Source organism: Pseudopodoces humilis, chromosome 3 (assembly GCF_049639895.1).
Source record: "Pseudopodoces humilis isolate 2021_Gansu_Grassland_sample_001 chromosome 3, ASM4963989v1, whole genome shotgun sequence".
Lineage (NCBI taxonomy): Eukaryota > Metazoa > Chordata > Aves > Passeriformes > Paridae > Pseudopodoces > Pseudopodoces humilis.
In genome coordinates this window covers 49,496,531-49,512,185 of record NC_142202.1, presented here as the reverse complement: position 1 = coordinate 49,512,185, position 15,655 = coordinate 49,496,531, and the positions used below count along the sequence as shown (strand labels likewise).

Sequence of the window (15,655 nt, the reverse complement as noted above, 5' to 3'; positions counted from 1 at the left end):
GTGTATTTCCTTACGTTGTGTTTTGTTCCCTTACTCTTCTACATGGTGCCAGAGACAGAAAGCCAGCCGAGCCGGGAGTATGTGGAGTCCCTGCAGCAGCTGAAGGACATGCTGAGCGAGCTGGAGGGCAAGCAGCACTCCATTGCCAGTGGCCTGAGCGAGCCCAGCAAGGTGGAGAACGCCCTGCGGCAGGCAAAGGTAACTCTCACCTTAGCACTGAAGTAAGGAAGTCACTCCACTGCTGTTCTCCTGCCTTGTTTTCAGTGGGGTGGGTAAACACACACAGAGGGGTGTTGGGGACGTGGAATCTGCTTTTGGAGGTGGCTTGCTGGGCTATCAAGCTGCTGAGGGACACATCCAGGCGAGGGCTGGATATCTCTAAGCCTGCAAGGCTTCACAGTCTACAAGGCTTCTCTTGCTGCCTGTTTCAGGAGATGAGGCTGGGAGCTGGGACTGCTCAGCCAGGGGAAAAGGACCTCAGATGGCCTTGGTGGCTTCCCCAAGCACTTTGTGGTGTGCATGTCCCTCCTGTGCTCAGGAGTTGCAAATCAAATATTAGGGCCCCCAGAGCACCCCCCTTCTAGAGGCTGGGTTGGATCAGGTTGGTGACCTGATCCAAGATCTGCTCCTCTGTTGCCGAGTGCAGTTGTAAGGAAAACCAGGAGCTGGGACCTGCCTTTCCCTCTGCTGGGAGCTGCCCCTGCCTGACCCACACCTCTGTCATTCCTGTGCCTGGCCTGGTGGGGCCTTCTGTGCTTGGGAGGCCATGTCCCTCCCTGGGGCACGGTGAGCTCTCCGACCCTGCCTCTGCCCTCCTGAAGGGGCTGTGGTGTGCAGGCTTTCAACCCCTCCAAGCACTGGGTAAAGCCCACCCAGGTGTGAGGGGTCTGCCTGCTTAAGCTGTCTGAGGGTCAGCTGGTTAACAAACCCATCCTGCCGCATCCTGCTCGGGTCTTTGGAGAGAGTAACTGTGCTTCTCTGACCTCCAGACTACCTAGCAAAGGGAAACAGTGCTTGTGAGCCATAAAGGTAATTGATAAAAAATTTTCTCCGGTAGAATCAATGTTTTGTTTCCTGTTGTGAGCTTATAAAGTAGACAAAAATTTATAGATGACAGCTGCTTTGCAAATGCCACATACTGAGGCAGGGATGGACCTCTCTCCAGGGAGAGAATTCTGCATCTCCAGTCCTTTCACCCCTGTCTTTTTTTTTCTGTTTGTTTGAAAAAACTCAGTAAATACTTCCCTGCCTGCTCCACCACCCTCCACAGTCAGAAGCATGTGTTTTTCCCTGTGTGGTGGCCTAATAGGCCTGTGCAGGTGACTCTGGAGGAGCTCTTGAGCTCTGGTTGCTGGGTGCAGAGAGGTTGTTATATCCTTCTCTGTTTAGCTGAGTGATGGTTTTTAGAAGTCCAGTAAACAGATATTAGTGCTTTGGGGTTTTTTTGAACCAGGAGATTAAAACAAGCTTTGATTCTTTGGTTTTCTATTTTGTGTTGCTTCAATATTGTTTAAACTTGGCGGAGATTTTCTGGTCCATATGCTATGTGAATTGCAATGACATTTAGCCTTTGGAGGCTTGTCTTTTCCTGCCTCTGCCCAGTTTTCTTCAGAGTCTAATTACCCTGAGAAGACATACTATGCTAGTGTAGGTGCTTTAATGTTAGAAAGTGACAAGAGAGGGGAACAAACTGTATATGAGGATCTGCTTGTGGACCTTGGATTGTTCAGCTCTCTCCACACTGTAGCAGGCACTAATAAGTGCTTTATCTGTGGTCTCCTGCACAGAAAGCTCTTGCTTTCTGAAACATACATTCCTCTTCCCAGTCTCATTGCTACCTTTCTACCTGTCTTAGTGGAAATGGTACACTTTCCAGGAAAAGAAACACAATAAATGTAAAGTAAATCTAAGAGCATGAACAGTTTAAAAAAGATTCTTCCTCAGTAGAAAGACAGCAAAATATGTATGCACACATCCTGCTTGTACATATTAAATGCATATACTGGAAAATTAAATCCATTGACGTGATAATAATTTCATGTGTTCATTGTGAATTTCCTTGAAGCAAATTTGAAGCACAGTAATCAAAACTATGAGTTCAATGAAATGGCAGAATTTTTCATATTTTGGCTTATACCTCCAGCTGCTTTTTATCATATTAGTAAATTAGGTCTTTCAAATCAAGTGGCTCTTTATATCAGCAAAGTCATAGTGAATATATTCTGAATATATCCTCCCTGTATCTCATCTGGGAAAGTAGGCTCAAAACTTGAGTATCCAGAGCGTGTTTTGCAACTAAGACATTATATTTCACTTTACAAAACTTGGAAGAACACACTCGGCTGGTTTGTGTGTGCTTTTAAAAAACAAACAGACTTATGGGGGGGAATGGAAATATTGAGTTCCTGGTCTGTCTGCGTTGCAGTTTCCTGTGTGAGTGCAGTGTGGCACAGCCATTGCTTTGTTGACTTGCGTGCCAGTACTGCGCAGCACATGAGAGGCGTCAATGCCTGCGCATGTTGAGCTATGAGGCCAAGCTTTGCTACCCCTTCTGTAGTCTCGGCTGCTGCACCAGTACAGCAGCTGCAGGTTTTGCTGCTTAAAAGGTTGGTTGGACATTTCTGCTGCAGTTAGTGCCGTGATTGGAGTATCAGTCTTCACTGAGTCGGCCCTCTGCACAGCGAAACTTTTGATGTACTTGCACTTGTATGTAAGCGTGTATATATTGTATGGCTAATACTGGAAGGAGGCTTTTTATTTCTTTGTTATAGACAGTTTGTGAGACACTGGAAGGCCAGAAGCCCAGAGTAGATAAACTTGCTGAAGAAACAAAGGCTTTGGAGAAGCATGCATCTTCAGACATAAAAAACACCTATGTGCAAGAGTTCAAGGATGTGCAGGAACGCTGGGACAAGTTAAAGCTCAAGATTTCCAAAGATGCTAAAGTACTGGAGGAAATAATGCCCAAGTTGAGAATATTTGAGGTAAAACGAAAGGATGTGTTTTTTGGGGGGGTTGCATAACTCAGTTGCTTTAGAGACTTCTTTATCTGTGTTCCTTCAAGAGTCCAGATGAAACTGATTGAGAAGTGGAATGTTGATGATCCACTAGTCTGGCAGAGGCTGAAAGCATATATGTATTGTATATTTGTAGCAGCAAATTACAAAATACAACATATATTGTATGTTTGTAGCAGCGTAGAAGTGGAATTCTAATGTGCCCAGGATATTATTTTGTCTTCCAACAGAAATACTTTTCACTTAAAATTAGTGTCCCTGTCTTTCCATAAGCAAAGGTTATGCTAAGGTCAAGGATATTCCAGCTGTGCTGTTTATCCCAGTAGGGGCCGATGATCTTCAGTGTGATTGGTATCAGATGCCCGCTAGTCTTAAAGTGTAATTCCATCCCTGCTGCAGAAAACCTGCTCCTTCAAGTGGGGTTTTGGTAAACAGTAATGAAGAATTGGTACAAGGAAATTTGAAAAGGGAGTAAAGAACATGCATGGTATATTTACTTCCAGTTCCAACCATGGACTCTGAAGTGACAGGAAGGACAGTTAAAAAATTAAGGTCACTCAGCAGTCTTACCTATTTTTTAAATATATACACATGCCTATGAAATCTTGCAGGACTGTTCTGAGAACAAAATTAGGTCCTGAGCAAGATGTCAGAAACTTTCCTGTTACCTTAAAAAGAAGCACAGAAGCCAAAAAGGAAATTATAGCAGAAGAAACAATGGCAGCAATTATTAAATAGTTGCTTTATTAATATTATAATTATTGAGTAACTGAAAATGAAAGAAATACCTACTGATGCTATCTGTTGAAATATGAGCCTTGTGTTGTGTTTTCTTATGAACTGTGTTTTTAAGTACACAATTCTTGTGTTTTCTAAATGTTTTGTAAAGCTGTCAGTGGATGGACAGTTGTGTTCTCTGATTTTTCTTTTGGTACTTTTCTATAGAGTTTTTTGTAGTCTAGTACTGTATAAATAAAAATGACAGCCTGGAACAAGTTGAATAAAAATGCTGTGGATGACACTGGGAACAGCAGGATGTAACTTGTACTGCAGGACAGATTGGTATGGCAGCCTTGGTGTATGGTCCTGCTGCAGACACCAAACTGGGGATGCAAGATTAGTTTGGAGAACTAATTGTTGGCCTAACAGAGGAGTTGAAGCACCTGGCTATTAAAAGGGAAAAAAAATTGACATGGGGGGGAGAAAAAAAAAGTGAATGTCAGTGCTTGGAGGACATGTGATTTATGTTCAACTACATGCAAATATTAGTTTATTTTTAATTTTTTTTCCCCCTAAATCACCTTAAAAAATCGACATTTCCCAAAACAACACTCCTCACATTTAGGCTTTTGAAGAGAAACAATGTAAATATTTTCATCTTAACAGTGGGCAGACAGGTGAACAATGATTAAGATGCCTTGTTAGTCTGATGAGCATGTCAGTGGCAGATCTGTCTGTGAGTCCAGCTGCTTAGGTGCCTCTTGTGATGTGACAGAGGCTCCCCCAAGCTGACAACGCATGCATTAGTGACATGAACTAGCAGTTTTACTGGGGGACTGTAATATTCATATGATGGAAAGAGTAGACGAGGCTCATTTTATCAGTTTTGCATCTTGTTTTTTCTAGAAGAAATTTTCTTTATCTTGTATTTCGTTATCATACCTCTAGTAATGTATGGCTTGCTGCAGCTTTGATTATGTATCACTTCGAGATCTTTTAAATCTGCTGCATGGCTGTACATCATGTGTTTTTTTTAGGAGTGAACAAGTTAAGGTTCAGCATGTTAGATCTTTGTTCTTGCCTGGAATAAATGTCAAAAACTGGTCCTGAAGAAGTGAAGTTCCATAAGGAAGACATTATAGCAGAATTCCAGTACCTAAAGGGGACCTTCAGGAGAGCTGAAGGAGAGCTTTTTACATGGGCTTGTAGGGATAGGACAAGGGATAATGGGCTCTAAACTCAAAGAGGGTAGGATTAGACTGGATATTGGGAAGAAATTATTTACTGTGAGGGCAGTGAGACACTGGAACATATTGTCCAGAGAAGCTGTGGATGCTTCATCCATGGAAATGTTCAAGACCCATTTGGATGGGGTCTGGTGGAAGTTGATCCTGCCCAGGGCTGGTGGGTTGGAACTGGATGATCTTTAAAGTCCCTTCCAACCCAAACCATTCTATGATGAGGATGTTCATGTCTAAAAATTGTGAACTCTTGTACATCAACAGCATACACCAGTTATTTGACCGCTGATAGTTATTTACCTGTGCAGTGCAGGGGAATTTACTTAAACTTTTGTAGGCTTGGTTTGAGATTCAGCAAGTTATTTAAATGTGTGTCTAACTTTGAGTAATCCCACTTAATTTCCTTCAGCTACTTATATAAACAGCTTATTGTAAGAAAGCTAAATTAGTTGTGTGCTGAAGTGCCTTGTCAAAAGGCAGACTTTATAAATACATATTTTTTTGCATTAAGCCATAGTTCACTGTTAAGCATCCTAGGATTTTTTTTTTTTTTTGGAAAATGATTTTCAGGCTAACCATCTGCAGGAAATTCCCCCAAAATGCAAAAGGAATGAAGAAAATGTAATGATTTAACTCTCTAATAGTAGCATTGGTCTAAAAATAAGCATGAATTTTGTCTAATGGGTTTTCATTAATACAGACATTTTTTGAGAAACAGTGTGTAACACATTTATCTTGAGAAAACTGTTAGTGTAAGGTTTTTTTTAAAAAAATGAAGTGTATGCTTTCCTACTCTGTGACATGAAGAGTAGAAGGTGAAGCTGATGTTCTGTGATGATGATTGTTTCAGGATAAATAGATTTCATCAATTAAAAACTCCAACCAAATAGTCCAAAAATGTTGAGTAAAAGAAGTACAGCTATATTAATAAAAAATGTCAACCATGTAAGTTGGTTGAACCAGGGGAAGAAAAATCCCTCTTTGTACTCCGTTGGTTTTGTTTGTAAGGATGGTTTGGAACATCCACGATTGCATGGAAAGGAGATGGCAATGCTTGTCTCCTTACCTCCCTCCTTCCCTTCCTACCTCACTGCAGGGTATAAAGCAACTGCCAATTGTTAGATCACATAATTCTGAAATTAGGTGTGTGTTTACTTTTTCCCCCAGGAGTTGTTCTGGTGAGTACAGTAGCTGCTATTGCCTCAAACAGCTAGGCTAGTTTTCTTTTTAATTTTAGTGATTAGTCTGATCATTTGTGTTTTGTTTTTTTTTCCTTTTGTGTGTGTCTTGCTTATGCAAATGGATTTCCCAGCATGGTTTCTACCTGAAAAATACATTTAGCATTATCCACTCCTCTTTTCCATGTATGTATTTTTATAGGGCTCTCTGTTTTCCTTGGGAGTGCAATTTTCAAACAAGTGTGGAAACAGTAATGCAATTTTTTATTGTAGTTTTTGGGCATATTTCCAGCCTTCAGCCAGGTCCTTCCTGTGAAGACTAACCACATAATTCTTGAACCCATGCTCTTCTCCTTACCTGATCCTGTGCTTTGGTGTGATAGCCTGGAACAGTGCAGTGTCATTTAAACCATGCTCTGGTGGATGGAAGAATATCACTATTGTGGACTTAATATTCATATAAATTTGAGAACAGAGAAATACCCCTCTTCCCCTCAAAAAACCCAACAAAACAAACCCAAAAAGTAAACAAAAGTTGGTCTGATTCAAAACCAAGACTACGCCAGTAGCTCGTAGAATATCTTTTTCAAGCTGCTAGAAGTTGAAATGCAACAGACATATATTCTTCATCACAGCAATGTATCAACTGTTCCTTACTATATTTGATTTAGACTGACTCAAAAGTTGTTCAGAAGTGGATGGATGGTGTAAAAGACTTCTTAATGACAGAAAAGTCTGTTCAAGGGGATACTGAAGGAATTCAAAGGCAACTTGACCAGTGCACAGTGAGTTTTGCTCTTATATGGAGTCTTTTGAAATAAAAAGAAGCATCTCTTCCTTATTACTTATTTCCTTATTATTGTTAAGTACTGTCCATTAAGCCCACCAGAAAAATAGTTTTCTTTCTTCAGGGCATGTTTGAGTTGGTTTCTTTCTTGCAGCTATAATACTTTGTGCTTTTCAAAGGTCTTCACTGCAGTTACAAATATGTATCTACAAGTTGGCACTGTTTACTCCATAAAAGGTTTATATATTTCTCCCAATTTTTTTGTGATTATGGAATTGAATCTGTGTGTGAAAAGTACCTTCTGCATTAAATTTCCAAGGGTAGTAAAAGTAAGAAGCTTTTACTTAATAATAGTGATTCTAATGAAAGTCCTAAAGTTTAGAATTGTATTTATCTTACAAGGAAGATTCCTGGCTAGTCAGTGGCACATAATGGTCACAGTTACGTAGAATTTCATCTTATAGTAATTACAGTGTACCTTCAAATGTTTGTTTCCAGGAGAAGAATATAAATTGAGGTACACTAGTAATAGCAGAATATTTAATGCATGTAATCTTCAAACTTGTGTTGTTTTGACCTTGGCGTTTGGCATATGAAAATGTTTATGCTGTGTATGGCAAGTTGTACTTTGTTCTTTAGTTTCATAGTTCTAATGTTTTGAGTCACTGAAGGATTCTTAGAAGCAGTCTGGTATTGATCTGGTCACAGCATTGATCTGCTCCAAAAAGTTTTTCTGGAATAATTAAAAGCTGCAAAATTATTGATACTGTTATAAATTAATGTAATATCTTGTTGAAGAACAACATTCATTTTCTCTGATGTGTGTTTAGATGTTTATCAATGAAATGGAGACAATTGAACCATCACTGAAAGAGATGAAAGAAATAGAAGCTGCCTTAAGAGCTCAGCCTCTGGCGAGCATAAATACTTGGACAAAGTCTAGACTAGTAGACTGCCAGACTCAGTGGGAGAAGCTGAGCAAACAGGTGAGCTCTCCACATTGGTAGTGCTTGCTTGTTACTGCAGCTGTTTGGTTGTGTGGCAGCCACAGCTGGATTGTGAGGAGGTAAAGCAGTGAGACAGTGGGGTGAGAATGTCTTACTTGTTTCACTGTCAAAGTGGCTGAAGTCCTCCTTGAATGTGCACATTTCTTTAGACCTGACTGGAAGGAGCAAAATAAACTCTTTAATTGTTAGTAGTTAAAAATTAATCTGTTCACTTTGCTTTATGCTCCTCTTTCTGGAGAGTGTGGGAGGAAAGTCTGACTTTTTTTTGTTGTTTCTGAAGTCTGGAATATTATGCTGTCCTTGTATAATTTTTATCTGCTTCCAAGTAGCTTTGAAAAAGAAAATGCTATAAATAGACTACCACTCCAGTGTATTTAGTTGTTTCTTTTGGGTGGAGGCTTTCTGCTGTCTATAGAAATATACTTCTTTTGTTGTGATTGCTGATGAAAATCTGTTGGAGAGCCTTGCTGTTGATTTAGAATCCAGAGCGTCTCAGTTGTGGAAAGAAGTGAGGCCTGAAGAGTGTTTTATTGCGCAGTGTAATGATACATCTAACTATATGATACTTGTAATCAGAAGAGGATTTTATTCTGTTTGACTTTTTACAGGGATTGTTAGCAGTTTATGTTCAATGAAAGGGGAAAAAAAAGTCATCTCTCCTTCCCTCACTTTTTAGATTTTGTTGATCTGCTAAAAAGGGTTCATAAGTTTGTGTAAAAGTGTTTCGTTAATTAAAAAGGCCTGGAAATGTTTTGGTAGTAAAATGTTTTAACAAAGACTTGTGTTTTTTCACATGTACAAGGACATTTAAGTAACAAAGCTGCTATTTCTTCTTCCACCTTGGATTCTAGATCATTAGTCAGAAAAATCGCCTGTCTGAAAGTCAGGAAAAAGCTGTAAATCTGAAGAAGGATTTGGCGGAGATGCAAGAATGGATGACCCAAGCTGAAGAAGAGTATTTGGAGAAAGATTTTGAATACAAGTCCCCTGAAGAGCTAGAGAATGCAGTAGAGGAAATGAAGGTCAGCAATGCCAGGTCATTGTAGAGGCCTGATTAAAGAAAACAAAACTACGGCTTTGGGGGTTGACCTTTTATGGAATTATATTTGTGGAAAAGTGTTCAGGTCATGACAAGATTAGTGGTATTTTTCATTTTTGCTTTGTGGAATTTTTGATTTTTAAATCATAAACTATAAAAGCAGATGTTATTTTTGGCCATAAGGGGTAGGGAGTTCATAATAAATAACAGCTTGCTCAGTTGTTGAGTCAAACTTTTTATGTATAACATATTAAACATTAGAAATATGGAAAAAATTTGCAGGAGACAAAACTTGAAAAAGATAAGTGTCATCTTTTATTTCTATCTAAATTCGTGGTTGTGAAAACATTTTTCTGCTTCTACCTCTTGGACCTCACTGTCTTCTCCCCTAAATATTATAACTCCATATTTAGAAAATCACTTTACAACAGGGATGTTGTAAGGTTATCATGTGTTCATCATCTGTTGCAAACAGTGATTTTTTTTTAATACCATGAGTTGGAAGAGATACACAAGGATTGGTGAGTGATATTCATCCCTGCTTCTCTAGTTTTGGATCTGGTGGCCAAATAAATGGAGAGGAAGGAGATATTTTTGTCTCATTATAATATTGTCAGTTGAACAGATAATTTTCTTGGATATATGTACAGAGTAAATAATTCTCTGCTTTTTTTCTGAGTTCAGTCATATCTTCATAAGTGTTTTGACTTGTGTGTACACTTTTTAAATGAGTATCCATTATACCTTTACTTGACGGACCATTAAAGAAAAAATTCTCCCTTACAAGTGCTTTGACAAAGCCATTTGAAGTTTTGAATTGCCCTTTTTGAAGGGGTTTTCTGAGGCAGTCCTTAACAAGAGTATTAATATATTCATGTCCTTTGAAGCCACTTGAGATCACATAGTCTGACAGCTGGCTGAACACAAGCCAAGGAAAGAAAAGGCCTTCTTTTCATTGGCAAATCTGTGAGACGTTTAGCACATTTACCTTTGTCAAATCCAGATTATATTACGTATATTATGACAGTTATGTCAGTAAGCCTGTAAGCTTATTGTAACACTTACAATTCCCTTTCATTTGCATTAAGACTATTATCCTGGGACTACTTTTAGGATTGGGAAAGAGCACTGTCTGGATTTGGCTCATTTTTGGTTTTAAGTTTGCCAGAACTGGCAAACTTAAAACATCAAGATGTTGGCCACTCTCATTTGAACAGAGAGTGGAACTCCTGCTGACATTAGGAGGAATAGGTTTAAGATAAGGCTGGGTGGTTTTTGAAAATCCTGCCATAGAATATATTTCCAAAATTTTTTTTTTTGTCCTTATGTTAACTGACTTAAAAAATTGCCTTACATTTAGAAGACATCTTGAAGTATATGTTCAAAAATTATGCTGAATTCTGCTAGATAGTGCAATGCCTTATTTATCAGAGGTATTTTGTCTTCATAAAAGTGTTCTTGAAACCTGAGAAGAAAGATGTGGAACAGTCTCTATTTCTGGAGGCTTTTATTTGTCTCAGCAGGGAGATTCAGACTTGTCTGCATGATCTGTCTTCCAGCTATCCTTCTTCCTCAGTTCCGGCTAAGGCAAAATTTGACAAGTGATAATACAGTTTCTCCAGACCTGCGTGTTGTAGTGTACTTATCTTGTATATATGTTGCCAGGCTCCTCTAGGTGTAGTTAGATTGAAGGAATTCTTCTGGCTGTCCTTTTTGTGTGTTCCTCCAGCACACCCAGCAGCTGTGAGGGAGGTGCCAGCTTTGTAGTTGCACTAACTACAGTTACCAGTCCTGGGTAATTACACCATCTTTCCTCGACAACTTTTGGGAGATAGGATGAGCCTCAGAGCTCAGTAACTTTCTGTAAATTCACCCTACCTTTTTCTTCCAGATATATTTGTTTTTAGCAAATATCTATTTTTCTTTTTCTTCTGGTTAATTTGTTTTTTTATTTGCATGATAGCATAGAAATAGCACTGAACTTAATTTTTTTTTCTTTGAGTCATGACTTTTTTTTTAATGAACAAACCATAAATTGTAAATATATCTGTATGCTTAATAAAACAAGATTTTTCAACACTTTCTAACATGTCCTGAATTCCATGCAAGTTAGTGCTGTATTTTGTTGTGATCAGGCCCAAGAAATACATTGGCTGCAAGACCTCCAATGTGAAGCTGCTGATCTTTGATTTGAATGGTGAGTAGCTGAATGTAAGGCCATTGAAGGTTGATAGTGTAATATGTTTTTTTTGATAGAGAGCGACGGAGGATGTGTTGCAGAAGGAGGTGAGGGTGAAGATTCTCAAAGACAACATCAAGATGTTGGCCACCAAAGTGCCGTCCAGTGGTCAGGACCTGGTGACTGAGTTGAATGTTGTGCTGGAGAACTACCAGCTACTGTGCAATCGGATCCGGGGGAAATGCCACACTTTGGAGGTAAGAATGATAGCTCTCTGCTTAGATATATCTGTTCTATTCCTTTATTGATAAGGGTATCAAGTATACCCTTAGTAAATTTGCGGATGACACCAAGTTGTGTGGGAGTGTTGATCTGCTGGAGGGTAGGAAGGGTCTGCAGAGGAATCTGGACAGGCTGTTTTGGTGGGCTGAAGCCAAAGGTATGAGGTTCAACAAGACCAAGTGCCAGGTGCTGCACTTGGGTGACAACAACCCCATGTAGTTCTACAGCCTAGGGAAGGAGTGGCTGGAAGATGTCCAATGAAAAAAGGACCTGAGGGTGCTGGTACACACCCATGGAATGTGAGCCAGCAGTGTGCCCTGGTGGCTCAGAATGGCATCTTGGCATGTGTTAGAAATAGGGTGGCCAGCAGGACTGGCGAAGTGATTGTCCCTCTGTATGTACTTGGTGCTGGTGGGGCCACGCTTTGAGTGCATTGTCCAGTTCTGGGCCTCTCACTAGAAGGAGGACACTGGGGTGCTGAGAAGGATGGCAAAGCTGATTGGAAGGTCTGGAGCACAAGAGCTATGAGGAGCTCCTGAGGGAGCTGGGAGTGTATTTACTGTGGAGAAAAGGAGGCTGATGGGTGATCTTACTGCTCTCTGCAGCTGCTTGAAAGGAGAGTGTAGCCAGGTGGGGTTTGGCCTCTTCTCTGAGGCCAGTCACAGGGTAAGAGGAAATGGCTTCAAGCTGCTCCAGAGGAGTTTAGGTTGGGCATTCAGAAGAATTTCTTCACAGAAAGAATGATTAAACATTGGAATGGGTTGCCCAGGGATGTGTTGGAATCCCTGTCCCTGGAGGTGTTCAAGGCAAGACTGCATGTGGCATGTAGTGCCATGGCCTTATTGACAAGGGGGTAGTTTGGTCACTGGTTGGACTGGATGATCTCTCAGATCTTTTCCAACTTAAGTGATTCTGTGATTCTGCAAAATGGAGGCAGGTGGCACAAAAGGGGAATCGAGAAGGACACGGAAAATGTCTGAATACAATAGCTTCAGCATAAATGCATATTACTCCTTTCCAAGATTACTTTCCCTTGAGATGATGCCTTTGGAATCCATGAGCCATCATCTAACTTAGTTTTCTAAGTGTTTTTGATGCTTCTGCAAGTAAGTAAACTTGTCTCACACACCTGCTACTGTTCTTTCTGTCTTCCAAAATGGCAAAAAGGAACTTCCCAGAAATTAAAGGTTGAAATCCAGTAATAATTAGAACATATGATTATGGTCTGGGGTAGGGTGCGTGTGTCCTGTCTTTCAAAGAGGAGTGGATGCATTTTGTTACGTTCTTAAATGAATGACCGTATGTTCTTACATATGAACCCTTTTGTTGGTGATAGTTTAAACAGGAGTTTAGAGACCACTATGCTCCTTTCTCTGTATCTGCCTGATAGAGCTGTGTGTTTTTCTGTCTAGAACATACTGTACTGTGACATGTTTTTTAATATTTTCTACATGTCTCTTTTACATGACTTCTCAGACACATCTCTTTGTTTATAGGGTATATGAGCTATTCTTGGCATTCTAGGCTAATTTTTTTTCTTTTCTGTTGCTCCTAGGAAGTGTGGTCCTGTTGGATTGAGCTGCTTCAGTATCTTGATTTAGAAACAGCTTGGCTAAACAATCTGGAAGAAAGGGTGCAAATGACAGGAAATCTGCCTGATAAATTGGATGCTGTCAATGATGCTCTTGAGGTATTATAATGATTCTATCAGATGAGTAATTTTTCATATAGCACTGTTTAAAATAAATAAAATTCTGCACTTCAGTAGTGTACTGAAATGTGCTGAATTTTCTGTTTCTTCACATTAAATGAACATACCACTCTGAATTGGAAATGGATATTTGTAAGAAAGATCCTCCACCAAAAGTGGACTTTTACTTTGTGATAGTGCCATACTTGGTACTGTGATAAAATCGTATGCTCTGTCCTGGCCTGTGTAAATTGGTTATTTCCTTCCAGGGCTGTAGTTGTATGAAATGATGTGAGCAAGCAAAAAGCGCTGTGAAGTTTGATTATCTAAAGTAAAATCATCTCTGTGGCATAATGCCATGTGCCATTATGAATTAAGCCATAAGTATTTTATGCTTTTAGAGACCTCTCCAGACAGTTGAACTGTTAAACCTGTGTATATAACCAGACTTCAACTCTGAAAATACAGTAATATTCAGTGTCTTGACCTTTAAAACTTTTTCTGAATAGTCCCTGGAATCAGTCTTGCGTCACCCAGCTGATAACCGAACCCAGATCCGGGAACTTGGGCAGACGTTGATTGATGGAGGGATTCTCGATGACATCATCAGTGAAAAACTGGAAGCTTTTAATGCCCGCTATGAGGAATTGAGTCACTTGGTAAGAACTTGGGGTTAGGGTTGAAGCAGACTGGGTTTTTCAGCCCAAGTATGAAATGATTCTTGTTAGCTGAATTCAAAGATGCCAGACTGCAATACAGGGAAAAAAATAGTGTCAGTGTTGTCAGCTGTTTTTAATTTGTAAAAATGTCCAAAGAGCAAGATGCTTTTCAAATTTTCATTACATGAGTCAAGTTTTGTTTTGCCAGCTTGCACTGCAGGAATGCCTTGGGTTTTTTCAGATGATTTTGACAAAAAGGGAATTCCAAAATGAAGGAACAGCTCAATATTAACAACTTAATATTGCCTTGCTACTGCCATAAATATTGGTCGTTTTCTCACTAACTGTAAAAATGAGGAGTGTGACATTTTCACTTTTAGGAATAGCTAGGAAGAAGTCATCCTGAAAAAAAGAACAGAAGGAAAACATTCTTCTCATTGCTCATCTATTAGGTTGTCCTCTTCCTCTTCTCCTGCTTCAGTCTAGTTTTTTATAGATTTAATAAGTAGAGGAAGACTAGCTGTATTTCAGGTAGCACAGGTTTGTAATTTGTGTTCTGTGTCCTGGTAATACAGGCCCCTGCCAAATTGTAGGTGGGAGTTGCTTTCTGTCACTGATGAAAAAAATATAATAATACAGGGAATTTCAGTTCATCCTCATTACAAGGAGCAACATGAATGCAGTGCCCTCAGCTGGGGGCTATGTGTTGGCATGTAAGTTAGCACTGACTACTGTTTTTGTTGTTACAACAATATTGCTGTATGAAAACAGGTTTGCTTTGGCAGCTGCAGGCACTGACACCCTGAGCTTTTGGCAACTCTCTACATCTGTGTGTGTCTATGTGCACATGCACTGGTCTGTGCATGCATGTGCTGATAGTGGGGAATTTGTGTTCCTGTGCAGGTAGTGACACTTCAGATGCTGTTAAGGGAAGAGGAACTAAAGGGAAAAAATGGTGAACTTCTGTTTTGACAGTATAATCACATGAGTTTGTTTTGAAAGGAAATGTGAATATTAACATATCAAACAGCATTGATCTGTGGTCTACTGTAAAGTTCCTGTTTACCATTGAATAGTTAGTTTTTGAAACTGGTGTGGTTTTAACAGAATACTTTCTTCCGGAGGTGGTAGGAGAGGTGTGTTTTTACCATTGTATGTGTATCTACTAGCAGAACTCTTCTTTCCACCATTTGTCAGTTCCTGGTTCAGAAGTCACAGCAAGCTTCAAAAATTGCTGTTTTCTAGGATTCTTTTTGGCCAGTCCTCCAGGTGTAGGGTTTTTTTTTTGGTCTCTCCTACCCTGTTTTGAGGAAGTCTACTATAATTTGTATTGAATTACTGCTGCATCTTGTCTTACCTTTCTGTCCTGCTCAGGCGGTGAACCGACAGATTGCCTTGGAGCAACAGCTTCAGACCATGCGAGAAACCGAACACATGCTGCAGGTCTTGCAGGAAAGTTTAGGAGACCTGGATAGACAGCTGACATCTTACCTGACTGATAGAATAGATGCCTTTCAGATGCCCCAGGAGGCCCAGGTATTTCTATATACTGCAAAACTTTTGGAAATATTTGATTAGTGCTCAGTCTAGACTTAGTAATAAATTTCAGTCCTATGCTGATGCACTAGGTGTTATCTTTTGTAATCTGGAGTGGTGTTTTTTTTTTAAGAAGGTTTTATTGAATAACAGCAGCTTTCAATTTAGCAAGCTGTCACCAAAGACAGAATATTTAAAATAAACCTGGTGGTGTCTAAGTTTTACAGAGTAGATTACTTCTGGTGGGTGGTAAGAAAGCTCCCTTTTCTCTCTCTGCAAGCAATTTTGTAATGTATTTTTTTCCTGCTTGTGTGGTGTGG

The 15,655-nt window shown here is 39.7% G+C and overlaps 1 protein-coding gene across 6 annotated transcripts in view; it reads left to right on the top strand.

The window, feature by feature from the left end:
- UTRN (utrophin) overlaps nucleotides 1–15,655 on the top strand; it is a 348,412-nt gene that overhangs the window by 103,015 nt on the left and 229,742 nt on the right. For all 6 annotated transcript variants that reach the window (XM_014263434.2, XM_014263436.2, XM_014263435.2 and 3 more), the window contains 9 exons: nucleotides 53–198; nucleotides 2,772–2,984; nucleotides 6,828–6,941; nucleotides 7,774–7,929; nucleotides 8,802–8,972; nucleotides 11,246–11,425; nucleotides 13,006–13,140; nucleotides 13,650–13,799; nucleotides 15,174–15,335. In XM_014263434.2, coding sequence (XP_014118909.2) covers nucleotides 53–198; nucleotides 2,772–2,984; nucleotides 6,828–6,941; nucleotides 7,774–7,929; nucleotides 8,802–8,972; nucleotides 11,246–11,425; nucleotides 13,006–13,140; nucleotides 13,650–13,799; nucleotides 15,174–15,335 — 1,427 coding nt within the window. The remainder of the gene's footprint in view (nucleotides 1–52; nucleotides 199–2,771; nucleotides 2,985–6,827; nucleotides 6,942–7,773; nucleotides 7,930–8,801; nucleotides 8,973–11,245; nucleotides 11,426–13,005; nucleotides 13,141–13,649; nucleotides 13,800–15,173; nucleotides 15,336–15,655) is intronic.